At 36.2% G+C, this 22,542-nt stretch overlaps 1 protein-coding gene across 1 annotated transcript; it reads right to left on the bottom strand.

Moving 5' to 3' along the window:
* Positions 1–1,276, bottom strand: LOC6646477. Its single transcript, XM_002069049.3, has one exon. It carries the CDS (start codon positions 1,183–1,185, stop codon positions 361–363), a length of 825 nt encoding a protein of 274 aa, XP_002069085.1. The 5' UTR covers positions 1,186–1,276; the 3' UTR covers positions 1–360.
* Positions 1,277–22,542: the final 21,266 nt, after the last annotated feature.

Consider the following 22,542-nt stretch of genomic DNA (forward strand, 5'->3'; position numbering starts at 1 on the left):
TTAGTTTGGTCATTGTGCATTTTAATTGTATATATGTATGTATGTATATAATATGTACATAAGTATGCAGATAGTATTACACAGATATATATTCATTATTTCTAACATGGCTTGTTCGGCATTCGAGAGAAGGAGTATGGGGAAGCGAATGCGGATACGGATGCGGATGCGGTTGAGACTGCACTTGTGAATTACAAAATGTTTTGCGGTATTCTGCATTTTTAATTATCTGCATTTTACTCTGCATAATGCAATTTACATACACATTGTCAAGTGCAGTCAGTGAGTCAGTCAGTCAGCTTGTTAGTTGGTTCGTCAGTTTTATAAGCTTCTTATGATTCTGCTATTCATTCCTCCTCCTTATTCGAATTGCTTAAAATCCGGCAATGCAATTGGCTCTGCTTTCTTGTGTTCCTTGGTTTGCATTTCGGCCACACGAAATTTGTGCATAATGGTGTAGAAGCCACAGCGTAACAAAGTCTTGGATGATTCATATATTCTTTGATCTGTGCTGCCCTTGGACACGAATTGTTCGAGCTGATTGCAATGGTGTAGCAATAAATCTGTTGAGGTTCGTATCATCTGTTTGGTATTATTCAAACGTTGTGTTATTTGTTGTTGATCCTTGCGATAGCACTTTTCGGGTACTCTCACTTTAAGGTCATGGTCAAAGTCAGCGGACAATCCGCGATAATATGCCCCAAATTCGGGTGAAGTGCAGCAACTTATTTTCAGATCATTGTAACGCTCAATACAAAGACCAGCCATATGCTGTGTTGTTGTTTTCCATTTGCTTATGGCATTAATTTTTTCAGCCATTCCATTTGTAGTTGACCGTAGATTCAGCAGCTGAGACTCCAGTCCACTCAATTTATCCCATTGGCACTTAAGACGTTCGCTTATATCGGTTACCTGGCTAATAAGCTTGGCATTTTGTTGCTGCAATTGTTTGATTTCCAAATGCTTGGATAGATTTTCTTCGGGCATAATATTTGGTTCGTCTGGCTTCTGAACTGTATCATGGACTAGAGATTGTCTTAAGAGCAATGCCCGTTGCTTCATTTGCTCTAACTTGTTTGAGATTGTTTCAAGATCTGGACTTGAAGAGGATTCCTCTTCGACCACATCTTCCTCTGTTGTGGGGGTTACAACCTTTTCGAACAGACCAGGTGCACGGCATGTCATGATGTGTGAGAAAGTGAGAGAACAATGTGCATGTGAAATGTGATGTGATACCTTTTTGCTGCCCACAATGTCAGTGCCTGCTTGTCGTGTTAGTGTTTAATGAAAATGCTTTGCCAAAACGCCACAAAGTATGCAACAGCAGCAGCAATAATGTGGCTGGCTGGCTAGCACGAAAAGTACTCCTTCTTCGTCTTCTTCTACTTCTTCTTCTTGTTCATTGTGCAATGTGCATGTCGAGGCAGGACAAAATGCCTTTGCTAATGATTTTTAATAGCCAAATTGCATGCTTGAGGTCGCAGCTGCCAAAGTCTGGCATCCTCAATCTGAGATGCCCATTAAAAGCATATTTGTGGCTCGATACACGTGCACATACACACACACACACACACACACTCAGACACATACACACATGGACACAGTGCTATGTGAATTTGCGGTCAATAAATTATGCAAGCAAAAGAGAGTTGACTGGGAACTGGGTACGAGTTCCTGGGAATGAGTTGGAAGTCCGTAGCAAAAGCCTTAAAAAACAAATTAGTGGCGCTTACTCAACAAGATTGAGTGGCCGTTGTGTCGTTGTCATCGTCGGTTTGAGGGGGTGGTAGAACGGGAGTTTGGGTGTTGGTTCGATGTCATGACTAGTGGCAAGAACGTGGCAAAAAATTGCCAAAGGGGAGCCATATAGAGATAACATACGAATGAAGAATCGAAATCAAAACCATTTAAAGTGGCATACATGACGTATCATACGTCATGTGTTAATCTCGTTCAATTGGTTAATAGTAGAACCCTTCTAAAATGACGCCTCTGTGCATTGATTACGCATACCGCGTTTATGCAGACAGCAGAAAATACGATGGGCAAAAGGAGAATGAAAGAAAAAATAAACCTGAACTTAATTAATGAAAGAGCTTCCGGCCCCTGATCCACTGCTATACAGCTTTTGCTCGTACTCTCCAACACTGAAGGCGGCTGCGACTCCTTCCTTCCTGTTTCGGTCGTTTGCTCTATTTATAGGCCATAGATATTAACTGATGAATATTTATGTGAATACAAATACGAATACAAGCGAATTTCGACCCATGTTGATGCTGATGCTGCTGACGTTGCAAATCAACAGTTGAGGGTAATTCTCTTAATAAAAACGTGTAATAATTTGTTGCCTGGCACAAACATGTGTATGTATATGGGCCTAGGCCCATAGCAGTATGGCAATTCATGAGATGGCCAAGAGGCAAGTGTATTGTGTCTATGGCAACGAGATGTGGCATGTGTTGCAAATGAAATTATGTAAATGTGGCACCACCAGCAGCAGCAGCAACAGCAGTACAGACGCCTGCCTGCCTTTTATATCTGTGCATCTGAAACTATCTGTGTGTGTTTGTGTGTGTGTGTGTGTGCAAGTCCCACAAATACAATGCAAATGCGGTTTCTGGTTGCCGTTTGCCTACAAAAAACATGGCTTAATGTTGATTAGATGCATTAAACATGCAAAAAGCCCCAAAATCCAAAACCTAGCAACAACACGTGCCACCCCACCACCATTTGTCGACCCCCCCCCACACACACACACACGCACACTCACCACAAAAAAACTGCCAAAAACTGTTGGCTGTGAAAACAATAAACGACAACATAAAATAGACATGAACCAAATGCAAAATTTACATGTGTGCAAAATGTGTGAAATTAGCGCAACGTTTTAACTTTTCTGCGGTGGCGGCAATTGAATAAATTTAATTGCTAATAAAGCCTATGCCAAGGATTGTTTCATCTAGGGAAAATGGCAACCGGAAAATGGCCAATATATGTATATGTATCTATATATGGCACGGGAAATTGCTATTTCTATTGCCAATGCTGTAAAGATCAATTCTTATCGATGTTGTTGCTGCTGCTACTGCATTGGTAATGGAAAAAAAAAGAAAAAAACTCTTTTAAGTAGCCGCAAGCTGTTTACGACTTTGGCCAGTGAAACTTTAATAGTAAATAACAACAATAGTAACAAGTGCCGACCGACAGACCAACCGACAGACCAACCGACAGACCGACCAACTGACGACAGTGGCAATGTTGATGCCGCAGCTGCCATTGCTTACAGCAAAGTTGTTGCAAAAAGTTGAGAAAATACTTGGCTTTGACGACCGTCCCAACATCCCACCTTCCCACCATCCCACCATCTCTTCATCCTACAAAACACTCCCGCCATTCCTACTCTTGACTAAGTCTTTGGCTCTTGACGTTGATGTTGTCGCCATGGTTTGCCAATCAAATGACTGTCTTAATTTATACTCTTTCTCAATATATGTATATGTACATACATCTATTTGTCAATGGTGTGACTGACAATGGTTGTAGTTCCAATTAGGCAAAGACTTTTAAAATAAAGTTACTCATTCCATTAAATCAATCCTCTCATCCTACTTTACTCTACTTTTAATGTCAATTTTAATTCAATCATTCAATGAACATCGTCACAAAAGTTTCACTTTTTTGTTTTTTTTTATAAAACAATTGTGTGGAATTTATCAAATGCCAATAGACAAATTAAGAATAAAATTAATGGTAAAATTTTTAAAAGAGATATGCAAGCATAGAATTAAGAATTGTGAAATATAATTAAAGTACTTATTTTTAAAAGAGCCTAATAACAGGTACAAGTATCGGGTAGTTTTTAGATCTAATAGGTTTTAAAATTAAACAAACAATTACTTTTATCTGTTAGCATGATATCTATCTATATCTATGTATGTTTTTGGATGGATGTATGGTTTTTTTTTTTGAGAAATTAAAAGAACAAACCAATCTTTATTTTCCCTGGCGTAGGATTTCATTTAATTTCTAAAGGTTTTTTGCTAAAATTGATTTTGTTGTTCGGACTTGCAAAAAGCTTCTCGAAGTGCATGGTATATTTTTGGGGTTTTTCATTTAACGAATATTTTAAGAAGTAGCTATAACATTCAGGCATGCGATGGTGGGATATTTAATGGTTGCGAATTGAAATATATGTACATACTAGAAACCCTGCCACGCTTCGCTGTGCCCGCTTTTGAAAAATTATTATTGCGACTATAATTTGAGATTTAAACTATCCTATCTCTCAAGTTAGATCGAACTGCACATGGTGTGCGAATTTTTTTATAATCGGTTAAGTGGTTTAGGAGTCCATTGAGGACAAACATTGTGACACGAGATTTATATATATTAAGATATACATAAATGTTTTTGCAGTTTTTATTTAATGGGCCCTTAAGCTTCACAAAAAATTGTGTTTAATTAAATTAATTTCAACTGACAATTTGAGTTTATAATTACTTATAAATAAATGGTTATCTGTAAATGAAATTTAATTTTTATATACTAAAAATAATTTATAAAAAAATATGTGTAAATCAAATTTAATTTTTATATACCAAAAAATACTGTATACATATATTGGCTTTTTGTATACTAGTCTTAATGTCGACATTAAGTTTTCATAAGAAACTGTTCTTAAAGAATATAAATAGATTTTCATGCAGAAGAGTGTTTAATTTTCGGTTAATGTAAAGAAAACTCCTTTAGATCTCCTGGGGGCGTTTTTTTTTTTAAAGTCACTAAGGCTCTGGCCTTTGCAACAAGAACAATGAGGGGTTGGGGTTGAGGGTGGGGGAGTGAGGGGACTAGGCAAAATCATTATCGATTTCCTTATTGGCTACATCATTTTTCCTAAAACCTTATCTGGAGAAAAGGGTGCGCTATGAGTGCCACTTGGGGCACTTTGACAAAAAAGTTTCTTTTGTAAATACATATTATTTATGCCCGCCCCTCCCCGCCCCTACGTGCGCTCCATTTTTTGGGTAGGGTAGAAGTGCCCCTAGGCTGGGCATAACCATCCTGCATTTGTTACCCCCAACTTCCTCTCTTAAGCCTAAATATATTGTTTATATGCTGCTGCTGCTGCTGTTGCTGTTCCTTTATTTGTTTTGGTCGACTTGGTTATTTTTAAATTTATGTAACAGCTGTTGCTTCTGCTGATATGACCAACAACCATCAACAGAAGAACAACAACAGCAGCATATTGTAAATGTCGAATGCATTTGGAACCGAACCAGTCATAGCCTTCAGAACTCATAATGTGTTAAGTTTTTGCTCTCCTTTTTGACTCACAGCTTCACATCTTCTTCAGCTTCTTCCTCTCATCTTCGCCATCGTCTCCATAGTCGTTTGGTAGCTTTTGCTGGCAGTTTTAGAGTGGCTCGTGCTCGAGTTGTTGGCAAACAGTCTGCTAGGGCAACTTCGCCACTTGAAATGCCAGAAAGTTGGGCCCCAAAAAGAGGCCAGCAAACTAATTATTTAGTTTCATTTTGGGGGCGCAAAAACGGAAGAACGCCAAATGCCAGCTTCAGCAAAATATCAATAAAAACTCCAATCGAGATCTATTTCAATTAACTTGTTAAAAAACTTTTTAATTAACGGCATTGCAGAGCAAAGAAACCATACAAACGCACACAAATACACACACACACACACACACACACACATACAAACAGAAATAACACACAAAAGTAGAAAAATGAGCAGACAGGAGGGCCAATAGAGACCTTTACATTTCCACTTTCTTTTGGCCAGTTAGTTAGTTTTTGCCGGCTCTTGAGTTCATGAATTTATTGCTGCGTCTAATTGGGCAACAACGGGCAGAAAAGAAAGAGAGCAAAAAAAATGAAACCAAAGAAACCAAAATGTACATATTGCCTGTGATATGTAAATGTTTATAAATCAAGTTGCGCCTCTTGTCTGTGACAAGTGGACGACGACTGTTTGGACACTTCAAATAAATAAATAAACAAGCGGCGGGGTTAACATGTTTATGTTGACCCCGATTGCTTCTCCCTGTCTCTCTCTCTCTGTGTCTCAGTGTGTGTGTGTGTGTGTGTGTGTGGTTAGTTCCACTATTTCTCGGCATTTGCCACAATACATATTGGTATAGCATACATTTGTGCGCCGACCCTCATCAGCAGCATGCCGCTCTAAACCTGGCGTCCACCGTCCACCGTTCGTCCTTGTGACACCTTGTGATTTAAAAGCCGCACCACAAAAACCAAAGCCCATGGACTTGTTGGTGATTTATATAACCTAAGCTGATTTACTGCAAGGAAACCTATTAGCCGAGTGAGGTGACCCCAAGTGAAAGGGAAATCAAATTGAGAAAGGGAAAGGGCGAACAAACTGACATTTTCTCAAGTGGTCTTTCGACAATTATATTGTATGTCTAGACTAGGGTCCAGAAATAACTAAAAAAGAAACTGTCAAAACTTGGCTCGTTCCTTCTTTATGTTCTTGTGTGCAGTCCCAAAGTACCGAGGAGTTCAACTCCAGTGTCCAGCAATGGGCAGTCAATGCCTTTCGAGTCTATTATAGAAATGACAAACGCAGCCAGTTTTTCTTTTTTGAATCGAACTCTGGCGATGATTTTTTTTTTTGTCGCTTGATAAATTATGCCCAGCTCTAGGCTATTAATAAGATAAATGAGCGGCAATAAGTGACAACGACGACGATACGACAGCAACGGCGACAACGACAACGACAACGACGAAGACGACGACAATGGCAATGTGCTGGTTCCTTTGCTACGCTTCCTTCCGATGTACAATGCGGCGTATGCGTAATTACCATTTCATATGCATTAAGAGCTTCAATCACAATCACATGGCACGGCTTGCCGCACCGCTCCATGGCGAGCATAAAGCGTTTAAGCAAGCATTTTCAAGGCTCTGGCTCTGGCTACGGCTAGGAGTTTGGGACTCTCTTCCTCTCTCTCTCTCTCTGCCTCTATCTTTGGGTCTCTTTTTCTCTCTGTTACTCTTACTGGCAAATGCCAACGAAATGTCATTAAGCGCATTTGAAAAATCATCAACAATATAAACGCGAAAGCTTCGACAATGTCGCCTGCCTCAAAATGGATTTTATTGTAACCAGAGAGTGGAGAGTGGATAGGGAGATGGCAGCTTGATGAGAATATGAAGGCAAAAGAGCGGGGACGGTATAAAAAATGTAGCAACAAATTGAAATACGATCAATAATAATTATGATTGCGATACAGTGAATACACAGAATAATTGCGTTTCCATGCAATTGCTCAATTCCATAAGGAGCAGCTGCGCGAATCTACTCAACTCTATATATGTATGTATATAAATATATATATAAAGTATACAGGACTGCTTACAATGGCACCGATTATCGAAATGTACTGAAAATTGAAGCTACCAATATAATTGCACTTGAATCGTGGTGAATGGGAATTGTTTGTTCCCCCTTCCTCACCTATTTCTCTCTAGCTCAATGACCATACCTATTAACATACATATACGTATAACTTATATAAAAACATCAATTGAGTCAAGTCAATCCCTAGATAAATTGTCAACAAAAATGATTGTTAAGTTTTCAAATTGTCTAGAAGTTTGTTACCTCTTCTTCCTGTAAATAGTTAGAAATGTCATAGGTTTTTAGATCAAAAATGCTTCTAATTCATTTTAATTCTTTACGTTTTAAAAAATGTGCATCTTTTTCAAAATACCATAATAAAAACAATACTTCGCATGAGAGAAAAAATATAAAAGTCATTTATAGTAAGCATTAAACCCTTGCTAAATAAATGATTGAAAGGTACATACATTGCGGTTTATAATGAAATTATAAGTACGGAATGAACAATCGTATTCACAAAGTTGTCTACTATTTATGTCATCAGCTCAAAAAACCTTAAATCTTAAAATTTTATTATTTTACTGACTGTTGGAGTACTTTATCTCCTTTTGGCTGGGAATAAACTTTGTAAATGTCATAGCTTTTTGTGAATTCTAATCTATTCAATGTAGACATTACGATCAAATTTGAGTTTTTTAAGGTTAGACGACTACAAAAATATTGTTCCTTCACAAAACTAATGTATTTTTATGATGCCTCCTTGTGAGACACTTGAATAAAACCAAAAATAAATTCAAAATATAGATAAGAGTACAATATCTTAAGATGGCAATTAAAAAGATAATGCCTGATAACGATTTGGCTTTAGCTAAAACACAATTTATTAACAATTAGAAGCCTAATGTGTACGGTACATTAATGATTATTGAGTAGAGGTTAAAATGGTTTACTGATAAAAGTTATACAATATTTTTTTTGTATTAAAAATTTGTATAGTAAGTTTAAATTAATTTTCTGATACCTTCAGTGGGAACTTAGCCTAGCTTTAAATTAAAGGAAAAGAACATTAGAACACAGGTGATATTTACGTTGAAAATTGTACATATGTACGTAAATTTTGTATTTATTACAATATGAAATTTTTTACATAAATATATAAGATGGTTAATTCATTAGTCATGGGACCTATTGGGCTATACAATTTACTTTCTTATTATTTGTCGAGCTATTAAAATTTTGACATAAATTTGTATTTTGAATGCAAATCCTAACAAAACTAACACAAATAAAACACGTAATTCTTAATTCCTACATTAATTTTAAATATTTTTTAAACGTTTTTTACATAATTTATATCGCAACCTATGTAGAACAAGTCAATTTTTTTATCTTTTGCAGTCATTTGAATTTTTCACTTAATTTTCCAAATACCAAAAAAATTTACTTAAATCGATTGTCCTAATGAAAATGTTAAACGAGATTGATCAACTTCAATGCAGTCATTGTAGAGAAAATCTAATTCGCTGACACTCAATTTGTTTATTATAATTTAAACAAACATTACAATTTATTTTATTTACTAAAATAAAACTAAAACACAAATGGCTGAAATCAAATTTGGTTACTTATATTGAAAAATTGTCCTTAAATTAAAATATGATTTTTTTCGTTTTTTCTTTTCCAAATACTCATAGGCAATTGTTAGTTTAATATTTTTCTGTCAATTGATTCCACATTTTTGAATTCGTTGTAAATATTTTCAAAGCGTGAAAATGGAATAATGTTGCCATTGTCCAGTTCAGTTGGCTCGTTTAAAAAAACATTAGCTCAAGCTCAAATCACAGTCATAAAGTAGGAGAAGTTTATGCTCATCCCAGAGTAGAGTTCGCCTCTCTCTCTCTCTATATATATATCACTCTGCTATGCTTTTACTGTGGCCTTGGTTGTCTCAAGTAAATGGCATCCTTTGCTGACCACAAAATGTCTCCCAGTCCATTGTCCAGTTCGTCACAATGAAAATCCAATTTAATTTTACTGATTCTGCACTTTGGACAAATCGGAGTGGCCTGACCAAAATCTCATCGTTAAAGATGCGGCCGAATAAAACCACAAGCCCAACCGCAGCTAGACGACTACTGCACTTAGCATTTGAGCGGGTGCCATCCACCCACTCCCCACCCGACACCGTCCAATTCGAATGAATTTCACAAATGCCAAACCCATATCGCATTTCTCATATACATATAGATATACTGTGATATCTGTGTACATACATACATATGTACATATGTATATACATGTGTATGTTGGGTAGACTCAGATCAGTGGCAGGCACATCTAATTATTGTTTACCGTGCTTAAACGCCAGAAAAATTCAATTGAAATCAGAAGGAAAATGAGAAAGAAAGAATGGAGGAAAGACACACAAACACACACACACATACACGCGCGAGCAGTGTGAGAGAGAATAAAATGCGACGAAAATCGAATTTGCGTCCGGAAGTTGAGTTTCCTCTTTTTATACCCTTGCAAAAAGGGTATATTAATTTTGGTCAGAAGTGTGCAACGCATAGAAGGAAGCATCTCCGACCATATAAAGTATATATATTCTTGATCAGCATGACGAGACGAGTTCATATTGCCATGTCCGTCCGTCCGTCCGTCCGTCTGTCCGTCTGTCCGTCCGTCTGGATCAACGCAAACTCCTCCTAGACCGTTAGAGCTACAGAGTTGAAATTTTGCATGAAGGATTGTATATACTGCAGGCGTTGTATATCTCGGATTCAGCCGGATCGGACCACTATATCATATAGCTCCCATACAAATGGCAAAGTCACGAACAGTGACTTTTCTCAATATCTTCGTTATTTTCTGAGCTTAATTACACATATAAACGACTATGCCAAATTTGATCAAGGTCGGGTGACTATATCATATAGCTCCCATAGGAACGATCGGTCGAAAACAGTGACTTTTGTCAATAACTTCGTTATTTTTAAAGTGATTGCTTTTAAATTAAATATTTGTTAGTTTTATATATCTATTAATGTCTGTGCCGAATTTGATAAAGATCGCGTGACTATATCATATAGCTCCCATAGAAACGATCGGTGGAAAACAGTGACTTTGATCAATATCGTCGTTATTTGCCATGCTAAGATTGTAGGCCGTTCTTTCGGAAACAGCTTTTTTAGATAAAACGTTTTTCCACTTTGATGGCTATAGGTAAGGAAAGAGTTACCAAAAAAATTGCAAGGGTATACAAACTTTGACGCGGTCGAAGTTAGCCCCGGCCCTCTGGTTTTATTTTTGGCCAGGCAACGGGGCAGACAATCGGACCCAAATGTCAGGTTAGGGCAATGGCTATCGGACGACAGACAATGGGACAAACAGCATTATGGACGTGAGAGAGGGAAGGAGGGGGATATATGAGGGACAAGGGACGACAACAAATCCTCAAAGATTTTAGCTTAGCTAGCCCAAGGCAATAAGGAGCAAAAGAAGCGTAAGGAAAACGACACAGGCAAAGGTAGCAAAAACGGAACAGAGCAGACAACTGAGACCTCAATATATATATGTGTGTGTGTGTGTGTGTGTGTGAGACGTGGGAGATGGGTGGGCAGCTAAGAAAAGGCCAACTCGAGGTCTGCCAAGGTTAGGCCATGTCTTGGCCTGGTTCAGCCACGTCAAGCCAATGTGTATTTGACATTTGATTTCTCTGTTTCACTCTCCGTTTCCAATCTTCCTACCTTCCGCTCTCATTCCCTGCCTGTTTTTCATGCATTGTGATTTCATTACACCCCCGCACCATACCCCTGCCTACCATCCACATACTTCTCCTTCTCTCGTTGCTTTGAAATGTGAAATGCATTTGACCAAGGCAAAGTCATCCAATTATAAGAAAACACTGAAATGAACAGGCCAACAAGCTGTCAGCCAACATGATGATACATTTGCATTTGCAAATGCAAATTAAATTCCACTAAAGAAAAATGAAGCTAGAATGAATGAAAAACGAGAGAGAGAGAGAGTGAGAAAGCAAGTGGGAAAGAATAAAGAAACAAAAAACAAACATGCAAATGCTTATGGCCAACAGCTCGAAGTTGGCTTAATATTATATGCCTGCCGCAAGCCTCCTGCCTAACTGACTGCCTTTTCCTGCGCTTATCAACAACAACAACAACAACAACGGGAGACAGAAGACAGGTCCGCCCCCCAATCCCCTGCTCCTTGTTTAGGTGCTTCTGGCTCTGATTTGTGTGTCCACCTAAATTCAAGGCAAATATTTGCCTTATTAACATCGCGCACAGCTGATGGAGTGGCCGGGCCATTGCCGCACGCAATTTTCAAACAGCAACAGCAGCAACATTTCCAAGAGCAACAATTTATGCTAATGCCTCGGCATTGGTGTTAATTCGAAATGACATTATTTAATGCCCAGCACACGCAAGACAAATCCACTTGGCAACTTTTGGAAAAGAAAGTGACTTTAATTAAACATGTGTTAAATACTTTTGCCTTGCATAATTGAATAAAGTTAGACAACAACAACAGCAACAACAACAGCAACAGCAACAACATCGTCATCATCGTCAAAACCAAGTGAACTTTCTGTTTGGAACCGAAAATTCACTCATTGCGCAATATGTGTGAAGAGCATGTGAAGTGGCTGAGTCACGTTTTATGAGTTTTACAGCATAGTGCAGAGTAAAAGCCATATCTATAGCTTAGCTATATACATATAACTTTATCTATATCTATAACTATACACATCTAAACATATCTCTCTCTCTCTCTCTCTCTCTCTTTCTCTATATCTGCAATATAATGGCAACTGCAAGCCAAGTATAGCTCTAACTGCAATTTAATGCTTATATGGCAATTAAAAGCCCATCAAAATCAACCATATCAAACAAAATTACAATGGCAAGATGAACATGAACACACGCACACACACATATATACATATATACATATTTATATACATATATAAGTACACCTGAGCACGGAAAAGTGTTTGCCTCTAAACTACATACAATATGAGATTACACGGCAGCAACCGGCAAAAGCAAAGCAAAAGGAAAATCAAAAATTTTCATGTAATTTTACACGGCCGAAATTTGCATATTTATTAAATTTTCTGATTGAATTTGATAAACTTGAATAAGGGCAACCAACAGATAGAGCAAGAGTGAATCACAGAGAGAGAGAGAGAGAGAGAGAGAGAGAGAGAGAGTAAGAGGAACATAATGTAGGGACACCACGTGGGCGTAAATGTGGGCATGCCCATGGTTATGGTGATTGTATTCCATACCTTGTTGTCATCGTTGTTGGCTGTTAAAGTTCGCCACTTGCGGTTTCATTTCATGGCAAACAAATTAGCAAATTGCATAAATAAACAAACAAATACATATAGGTACATACATAAACATACATACAGACATATGCATTGATTTGGTTAGCCTGGATGACTAAATTGGATGTTAAAGCGAATCTGTGTGAAATTAGTCATGCTAAATGCCAAAATGAATGAAATTCCGTACAAGTTTCACATTTCAACGGAAGTCAATTCATCCGTCTCCCTCTCTCTCTCCATCTATATTTATCTGTCGTCATCGCATAATAAAAACTTCAAATATTTTTTCTGCAGAATTTACGACTTCTCGCAAAAACGACAAGACAAATAAGCAAAAAAAAAAAAACACAAAAAGGGGGAAATACCCCAATAAAATTTCCAAAAAGAAACTCCAATGGAGTTTCTAATGAAAATGGAAATACAAAGAGATACTTCATTTGACAAATATTTTATGGAACCGCAATAAAAGATACAAAACTACAATCAATTTTATTATAATACACTGTAAAAGAAATTGCCATTCAATTCGATAAGCTTCTTCTTTGGGAAGGATACTACTGGTATATCCCCGACACCCGACATTAATATCGAAAATTCCTCTATAAAATTCTAAAAGGAATCTTATAACTTCCACGTGTCTAACAATAAGAAAAATTTTATGCACTATCCAGAAAAACTTCCTAAGAAACAAAGAACTTTTTCTGAGGATCATGTTAAGAATGGCTGGATGATCTTACTCCAGTTATAACTGGGCGAGTGACATTTTTAGAAATTTATTTCGACTACTCTACCATTTATTTCAATTCATACCTAAACACTCAGAAATACCAAGGAACTCAACTAGTTTGTTAACTATAAAATATTTTTCATATTTTTGTTCAATATCATCAAATGAAAATGAAAGTGAAATGAACATCCCTACCATCAAATTGTTTCAGCTTTAAGGACGAAAGTGTGAACTGCAGAAAATTGAGGTGGCAAATAATAACAAACAGCTATATATGTAGAAGAAAAAGCTACAACAACAATAGTTAATTTTGCGCACCTCACTAAGGGAAGCAAACTTATTAACTGGGACAAGTTAAAATAATAATAAGAAATATGTATGTATATATTTTTGCGAATTAATTAACTGGGGAAACATAAATTAAGTATTCCATTGCAAATGCCTTTTGCGCCCTTTTCAGTGGCCAATTAATTTAATGCCTTTATTTTTTTCTTTCCTATAACTTTCACGAGGTGCTTTGGTATTAAATTTCTTAGATTTAATTACTTTCTTTAATGCTTTAAAATTCTCGTATTAAAGAATTTAATCAAAATAATTGCCCAAAGGGGGCCATGGCATTGAAATTTGTTCTGTTTGGACTAAGACCGATTCTTTGTTGAAAAACCTTTAAGCACCTCATAGTGACACTATGGCACCATTACGTGCATAAAGGATCTAGAATAGATTTTCGGTTGGGCTCCGATCAAAATCAAGATTTTCGACTCTTTAAATTTCAATGAATGACTTTTCTTAGTATGACAATTCATCGAATATGAACGACCACTTCAAAGATTCAATAGATACATAGGTTAGAACACGACAAAAGTGAAAAGTTATTTAAATTATTGACAGTTTGGCACACCCCGCGGACTCCACTCCCTTCCCCTGGTTTCGTTGAAGATTATGCAAAACATTTTGTTATACTCGTTTCTGAAAAAGAAATGTTGAACTCAATTTATGCTTAATGCTTAATTCATCCACTTAATCTGAATTTTTTGGCTTGTAGAATAAAGTTAGCGCTAACAATTAAATATTGAAGCCAAAATCTCTTCCATTGCTCAACTAGTCAAGCAAACAGGCAAAAGGCACAACGTTAATAAAGTGTTAACAGTGTGGAATTTTCTCTCAATGTAACTAGGAATATATTTATTTATGTAGTATAATTTTGATTATGAAATATTATAAGTTAGTTTAGTTCATTTGAGACCAAATCTTATCTGCAACATTTTGTGATGAATCTTCTTCTGGCTGACTTGCTTTCTGTTTAGAGTAGTTTACAAAACTTTCCCTTCCTTTCGCCTGCTCTCTGCTCCTCCCTCTTTTACATTCACATTTATCCCCAGTCGCCCTCTCCTTTAGTCAGTTTAGTCAGTTTGGTGGTAACTGACGTAGATATGACATTGATGTTGCATTCCCCATAGCTCAGTTTGTTGCCCCTCACTTGGTTGATGTTGCTGTTGCTGTTAGTCAAGTCGACACTTCAATTTGACAGTTTTATGAGCTTAAACGGCATTTTGGTTAATGTAGCAGTCACGTGGCCACGCCCACACAGAATCTTCACATTCATTTTCAATGCCTTAAAGTGTCAATTACCAATACAATCAGACAGATCATGCTGGAGTGTGAGTGTGTAAGTGTGTGGTGTATGTGTGAGGCATAAATAAATTATAAATTGCTTAGAGGCAACAACAAGAGCAATTGGTCTATTTACTTTTTATTTGTTGTGGATGTTTGTCGTTGATTTTGTGCTTCCCTTTTGGGTGCCCCCAGCCCCTTTGGCTCTTGTTGCCTTTGGTGTTGGTGTTGCCACTGCTGCTCTTGCTGTTTGCCGATATCGGGGCAGTGAAAGAAAGAGAAAGTGCCTGAAGCCAGTTTTTTGGTATTTTTTTTCTTTCTTTCTTTCTCGAATTGTTGTCGATATGTGTTGTATGTATTTATTTATATGTGTGTGTTTCCTTGTGTGTGTGCGATGAGGCTCGGTTTGTCTCAGGCGGCAAAAGAATGTCAATTTCTGGCCATAATGTGCCTCAGACTTTTGCTTTTCTTTGAAGCTGTAAAACAAGACTTGTACACACACACATACACAGATACTGTGAATACGTTTTCAGCTTTCCCTTCCTGTGCGAGAGTCGCCACTTGGCTTGCTTCCCCTCCCCACTTCGCTTTTTTTCTCTTCTCACCAATGTATTTATTCTGTTTTTTTTTTTTTTTTTGTCATCGATAGGCTTTGTTTTGTTGAATTTTATTGGTTATTGGCTCCCATCGAACAAAGCTTGAAAGTAAAATTAGGCATAAACAGCTCATATGATTTGTATCTTTAAAATACCATTATCTGATGATGATGATGATGATGATGATGATGATGATCATCATCATTGACAGCTTTTTCTTTTCTTTTTTTTTTGGCAGAACCAAAAATTCATTATGCATATCATTGAAACGACATGGAACTTCTGTTGCTGTTGCTGCTGCTGCTGTAACGGACTTTCGCTAATTGAAAGACAAACTTGAGTTCGACTTTGAGTTCCAATTTGAGTTCTCTCTGCATATTCATTGCAATGTGACACAATTAAGACAAGCGGCAGGTAGACACAGCCGAAGACGCGTTTCAGGTTTGCCCAGCCCAAAAGAAAATAATTCTAGAACTCGATTTATAAGAACGACAAACGGCATACCCATTGCTTAGTGGTCGATAGAGGGAATAGTTTCTTTAAAGATGGAACTAATTAAAAGAAAACCTTTTCAATTCGAAAATTATACAGAAAATTATACTGGAATTTTCCATTTTTTAAAATTTCCTCTAAAGAAGTTTTTTTTATCTATTTCGTTTCTTGCTTTTATTGACAAACAAATCGAAAACTTTTCTATTTTAACATTGTGCTCCTTTTTATTTAGGATACAAAAATGTTTATATATTAAATTAGCTAAATACGTTGTCGAACTATTCATGACTTTTTTAATGAATTGTATATACTCTTATACTTTACTTACAATTTTACAGGGTATAACAAAACTCTTAAGTCAACGACGCGCACTTCAAGTTACAAATTTAGAAAACTTTTTGAGGGCACTTTCATTTACCATTTTGTTGGCTTTGCTGTTGTTGTTCGGTTTGGTTTGGTTTTTCGTTTTTTTTTTTTTGTTTTTTTTTTTGGTTTCGCCGGTATTGAAATTGCTTTGCTTGTCTTGGCTTTCGTTCGATGGATGCGTCGCTTATTGAATGCGAAATGAGCGTCAGCGTTCAACAAAGGCAAACACACACAGGAACTTGGAAGAGGCCACAGAGTCATAGAGTCTTAACGGTCAAGAGAGTTGCCATTGTGGCATGTACGTGAATGAATTCATAAAAAAATATAACACAGCCAACAATACCAACAACAACAACAATAACAACAGAGACCAGACCAACATCGGCAGCAACGGCAGCAACAGCAGCAGCAATAGTAAAGTAACAACAGCAATTTCAGATCAGGGCAGTATGAAAAATTGAATGTAATGTGCAAATGAAATTCAAAAGCAGCAACAACAATAACAACAACAATAACAACTACGTCAAATTCAAATCGCAGCCAAAATCCGCATTGCCAACTGGCCGACAACAACATCGGCAGCAATTTTTTTTGTGTTTTTCTGTTTGGCATTTTTCGTGGCTTCTGGCATAAGTATTTTCATTTTAAACAAAATGAAATTGCCCGCACGCATTTGGCATATAATTAGACAATGACAGCAATAACAACAACAATTACAACAACAATATTAACGGGCAACTATAAGCTGCTTTTGAAAATCGATTAGTTGACAAACCGCATGCAATTGCCAAGAGGGTAAAGGGAAGGAAAAGGCAAAGGCCTGGCCAGTTTGAGGAAGGTGCTGGAAGAGGTGTGTGTGTGTGTGTGTGTGTGTGTGCGAGTTTGGTGGGGATGGAGGTTGGGGTAGAGGGAATACTCTCTCATTTTATTGACAGTTGGCGCGTGTGAAAAGCTACCAACGCCTCCTCGCGCCTCCTCTCAAGATTGTCTTCCGTCTACAAGTTATCCTGGTTGAAAATGTATCTGCTCGCCTCGTTTATTCCAAGCACACAGAAACGCTTTCATGCATAATCTCACCTACAACTACAAGAGTAACAAACAACAACAACAACAACAACAACAATAACAACACACGTGTAACTAAGAAAAGTTGTTGTTGTTTGTGTTGATTTTTTTTCCAGCTTTTCCTTTCCTTTCACCCCAAATTCTGTGGGCGATATTGACTTGGCACGAAAAACGTTGATAATAAAATAATTTCTTACCTTTAATTGTCTGCATTAAATGTTGTGTGACAGAGGCAATGATGGCGACGATGATGAGGAGGAGGAGGAGGAGGAGGAAGGGTAAATCAATTTGAATTGTAATTAGATTGGTTTAATGAGCAACGAAGCAACAATAATGAGCATTAAGTGAGCAATGGAACTTACATATATGAGATTTACAAAATGATAATGATTTTGAGCAATTAAACATGAAATTGAGGATGATATATGTATGTATGTATGTAAGTTTGAAATAAAAGTTAAGCAGTAGCCTCAGTTTATTCTCTATATGACTCTCTAGTTGACATTAGCCCTTTCAGTTTCAGGCTTATTCTAACTGGAATCAGCTAACAGAATAACACAGACATATTGATCTTTCTGCTGAGGGTCCATTTATATTATTCTTGCTTTATGGTCTTTAAATCTGTCTTAAATTTATTTGTCGATTGCGCTTTGTGCCTTAATTGGCGCCAAATTTGCTACTTTTATTGAATTTTAAACCCCAAGACACAAAAAGGCACAAATCTAAAAAAAATTATTCACTAAAGAGTTTATTTGCTTCTTGTGAGAAAATATTTACATAAACTGAATCAATTACGCAATTTGGCTAAATGTTGCTAGTAAATAAAGTGCGATTTCGTCAGTAAACAAAACATTAAAATAAAAAATGTTCTGACAAATAAAATAAGATTTATTTTATAACATTTTGACTGACATTTTGTGACTTTTATAATGAAAATCCAAACTAATCAATATTTTTGATTAATAAAATATTTTTTATCTGTAATGATAATGATAATATAAAAACACTTGCAATTTTCATCAAATATAAATCAAAACACATATCACACACAACATAGCATTGGTTGATCGAAAACTGCATAAAAAACAACAAAGAACCGACTCTAATGTAATTGAGAAACTTTGGATAGAGCAATAAAAAGATATTTGAAATCATCTTTATGTAAGAAAATCTATTTCCATCATGATATCACCCTTTGAGGAAAGGACGTCAATTCGAATCTCAGTACTGTTTTCGATTATTTTTCATACAAGTTTTATCTGTTTTATTAGATTGTATGTTTGATTGTTGATGTATTCTTATTACCATATTAACATATTTAGGATGAGCAAAATGGTATCCGAATCTGCCAAGCTTATGCTGAATTTGGTCAGAGTAGTTAAAGTAAACTTTAAAAACAAAAACTTTTTGAAAAATTTTCCACCAGGTCACCAAAGTTTTCTTACGGCTTTCTTAATTATCTTCCACATCTATTGATTGATTTTACTTAGGTTAAGAATTAATTGCTTCAAGAAATTTGAGAGTGGCATAAGTTGGCATTAAGTTGTTATAAACAAATGCCAGACAATTGAATGAACTTGTTGGCAATGCAAATGTTTTGCTTTTGCCAGCCAATTGTGAAAGTGTATATAAATTGCAAAATTATTAGATGATACCGCAAACTAATGAAGAGACAAGCTTCAAATGGGAGAGAAAAGAAGAAATTATCAAAGCAAAGTCTAGAAATAGTTTAACAATTAGACGAATGCTAGATATCAAACTGGTTACAACAAAAAGTATCTAAAATTATAAAAGAAAATTCATTGGAATGTGTGTACTATTCGTTTATTATTAAAGTTTTAATAGAATTAGCCGTAATTGAATCATTTTCCATTGAATCGTTGAGATTTTTCTATTCAATCTTAATTCGATAAAGTAGAAATCTCAATTAGATGAGAGTAAGAAATGTCATCATTGCGGAAGATTTTTGTTGAAAAATGAAACCAAAGCCACAAACATGGCAAATTAATAAACCGGGAAAACTTTTGCCAAACAGCAGAAGAACTAATTTTCCTAGCCTTCTATCTCTTTATCTCTTTCTCATTCTTTCTCTCAGCATCTCGTTTTCAGTCTCTCTCTCTCTGTCTCTGACTTTTAGTCAGTAAGATAGAGTGAGAAAGTTGGAGCAAAAATTAATTAGTCAATTGGTGTGTAGCCTCCCCTTGATACGGCTTGTTGATTTGTTTATGAAATTATTTATAAAGACAACAATGAGGAGAGTGAAACAAAGTTGAAACATTTTAGTTTTTGCTCAGTTTTAGTTAGTTTTGCCACCTGAGTTAGGCACCCATACCAACCAGACTCTGCGTTCCTCTTCCTCTCTCTGCACTCCCTTGGCATTCCTGTTTGGCTTGGAAAATGTCAAAGTGTATTAAGCCATTAAAATGTTAAATTATATGGTTTTTGACCCTGGTGAAAACCCTTTGCCGTCTCTCTCTCTCTCTCTCTCTCTCTTGCTCCCCTCATTTGTGTGCTTAGCTCTTGTGGCCTTTTGCTTGGACGCTTCAAAATAGTTTAAGTTTTTCCAAGCGAAAATTTTGCTGCCTTGAATGAAAGTTTTCTAGTTGTTACTGTTGTTGTTGCCAATTGCTATTATTGTTGTTGTTGTTGTTGTTGTTGTTACTGACTTACATTGAGTGAAGAGCACAAGATTGTTTTTGTTTTTTTTTGTTGTTGTTTTTTTTCGGCACATTACATAAAATTTCGTAACATTCTGCGGTATTGCAAAAGTATCTAAGAGTCTGCTGAGTTAGTTTCTGTTCAGTCAGTCAGTCTCTTTGGTCACTGGTCTGCGCTTTTCGCCTCCTTTTATTTTTTCTTTATTTCTTTCTTTTTTTTGTTTTTTGCTTTGGCATTGGGTTGAAGTTTTATTTTGAAGTTGAGAAAACTCCACTGACCTGTTAACTGAAATGCGTTTACCGAGACTTGCTTACAACTGGCCTCCAATAACAACAGCAACAGCAGCAGCAACAACAACAAGTTGCGAAGAAAGTTATAGACAGGCACAGCAAGACAACGATGATGGCTTGCTCTTGGCTACAGTAAAAACAACTTTTGCCCAACTGCTGTAGCAAGCAGAAGATACAGATATTGAAACGAGTAGAACACGTTTTACTGTTGGAATCGCTGCCCAAAGCTCTCAGAGAGATGTCCACGTTGCAGTCGGCTCAGTTGGCGTCAATGATTTTCATACACACTCGTATTGCGTGTGTGTGTGTGTGTGTGTGTGTGTGTGTGTGGGAAAGCGTTGACTTTGACTCAGTCCACTGACTGACAATTTTCCTTGTCCCGGACATTGAAAATGAAATGCAAGTCAAGTTAATTACATTACCAACTTGTCATTGATGAATTTTTGCAGTATCTTTCTTTTTTTTTAGCTTCTTCTATATGATGTTTTTTCATATAATATATGTATATATATATATGTATATATATGTATGTATATATCTTTAGTTGTTGTTATTTTGTATGTTTTTTTTACTATTTGCGATTTCACTTTGATGTGTGTTGTGATGTGTGTGTGTGGTTGTTTTTGCCTGCTCAAAACCCAGAAATTAGCACTAGAGAGGAACGCGCGAAAAAAAAATGAAATTAAAAGAAGAAAGAAAAGAAGCAAACAAAATGCTCATCAATAAAAGTCGCACATAATTTTCTATATGCATAATATATAAGTATACATACATACATATATATATATATATATATATATATATTATCGTTGTAAAAAATGCCGATCATTGTCATAGTCCCATTTATAGCTCGGAATGGGGTTAGGGTGCGACTGCTATATAGGAAGCAAATTATTAATATTGGGAACATAAACCAACTGTTGTTCTTATAATCGCATATAATTTCTAACGGACTTCTACATATGTGCGTCACATACGACTCAGTAATAGTTTGTGATAAAAGGTAATCAATATTTTATTTAGCTTTTTTATGCCATTATATACAAAAATAAAATTATGAAAGAAGCTATATATACCCTTACTGTCTTTCATCATATTTTGTATGTTTCGAACTCTTTTTCTTTGTCTCAATGTCAGATATATGTAAGTATGAATGTAGTAAAAACTAAGTTCATATGATGATTTTTTGCTAACGTTTAAGGAGAACCGACAATTGTGTTCTTTTTAGCCGATCCTATTGAAATTTGGGGGTATGATGTTTTACATTTAAAAATATCTCAATACTTTACTTGATAAACATACTCCAACGCTTTCCTCGACTTTTTGTAAAGCATGAAATGATATTCAAAAAAAGCTAATAAAAAGTTTAAATACTAACAAGGAAAGACCCAAGCGAATTGTGTATGGCAATATAGGTCATCTGATACTTTAAGAAGGTGTTATTAATATTATTCGATCTGCCAATTGAACTTAAATGTCGCATAGCTATCTAACCTCAACACATGTCATAGATCAGCATTTAATTATTATAATTGTTGAGAAAAATAATGAGGAAGGGCTTTCCGGCATTTTTTTTTTATCATAAAAAGGGTTGAATCATATCAGAGCATGTCTATTTGTCTTAATGTTTAATTACATACAGCACCCCCAGATAACCCATTCACTCGAGCTATTTGACAGGCAATTTATACTAGGGTAGCCCTTTCTAATAGTGCATATTACATTTAGATAGACGCTTATCAAATTGGATACTTCATTTGAAAGACTCATCTCTTGACGGTTGATTCATCTTCTTATGAGGATCAAGAATATGTATACTTAATGGGGTGGAAAACATCTTCTTCTCTAATTTTGACCAATTTAAAAATACCCTCTGCAAAGGTCCTTCGTAGACCGGACCTATTAAAAAAAAGAGGAAAACTTAAAAACGTAAAACAAATGTCTAACAATAAGTTGAATAGTTATGAAAGTAAGGGTTCGTGCTTGATTCTATATACAGAA

Source organism: Drosophila willistoni, assembly GCF_018902025.1.
Source record: "Drosophila willistoni isolate 14030-0811.24 chromosome XR unlocalized genomic scaffold, UCI_dwil_1.1 Seg143, whole genome shotgun sequence".
Taxonomy (NCBI): domain Eukaryota; kingdom Metazoa; phylum Arthropoda; class Insecta; order Diptera; family Drosophilidae; genus Drosophila; species Drosophila willistoni.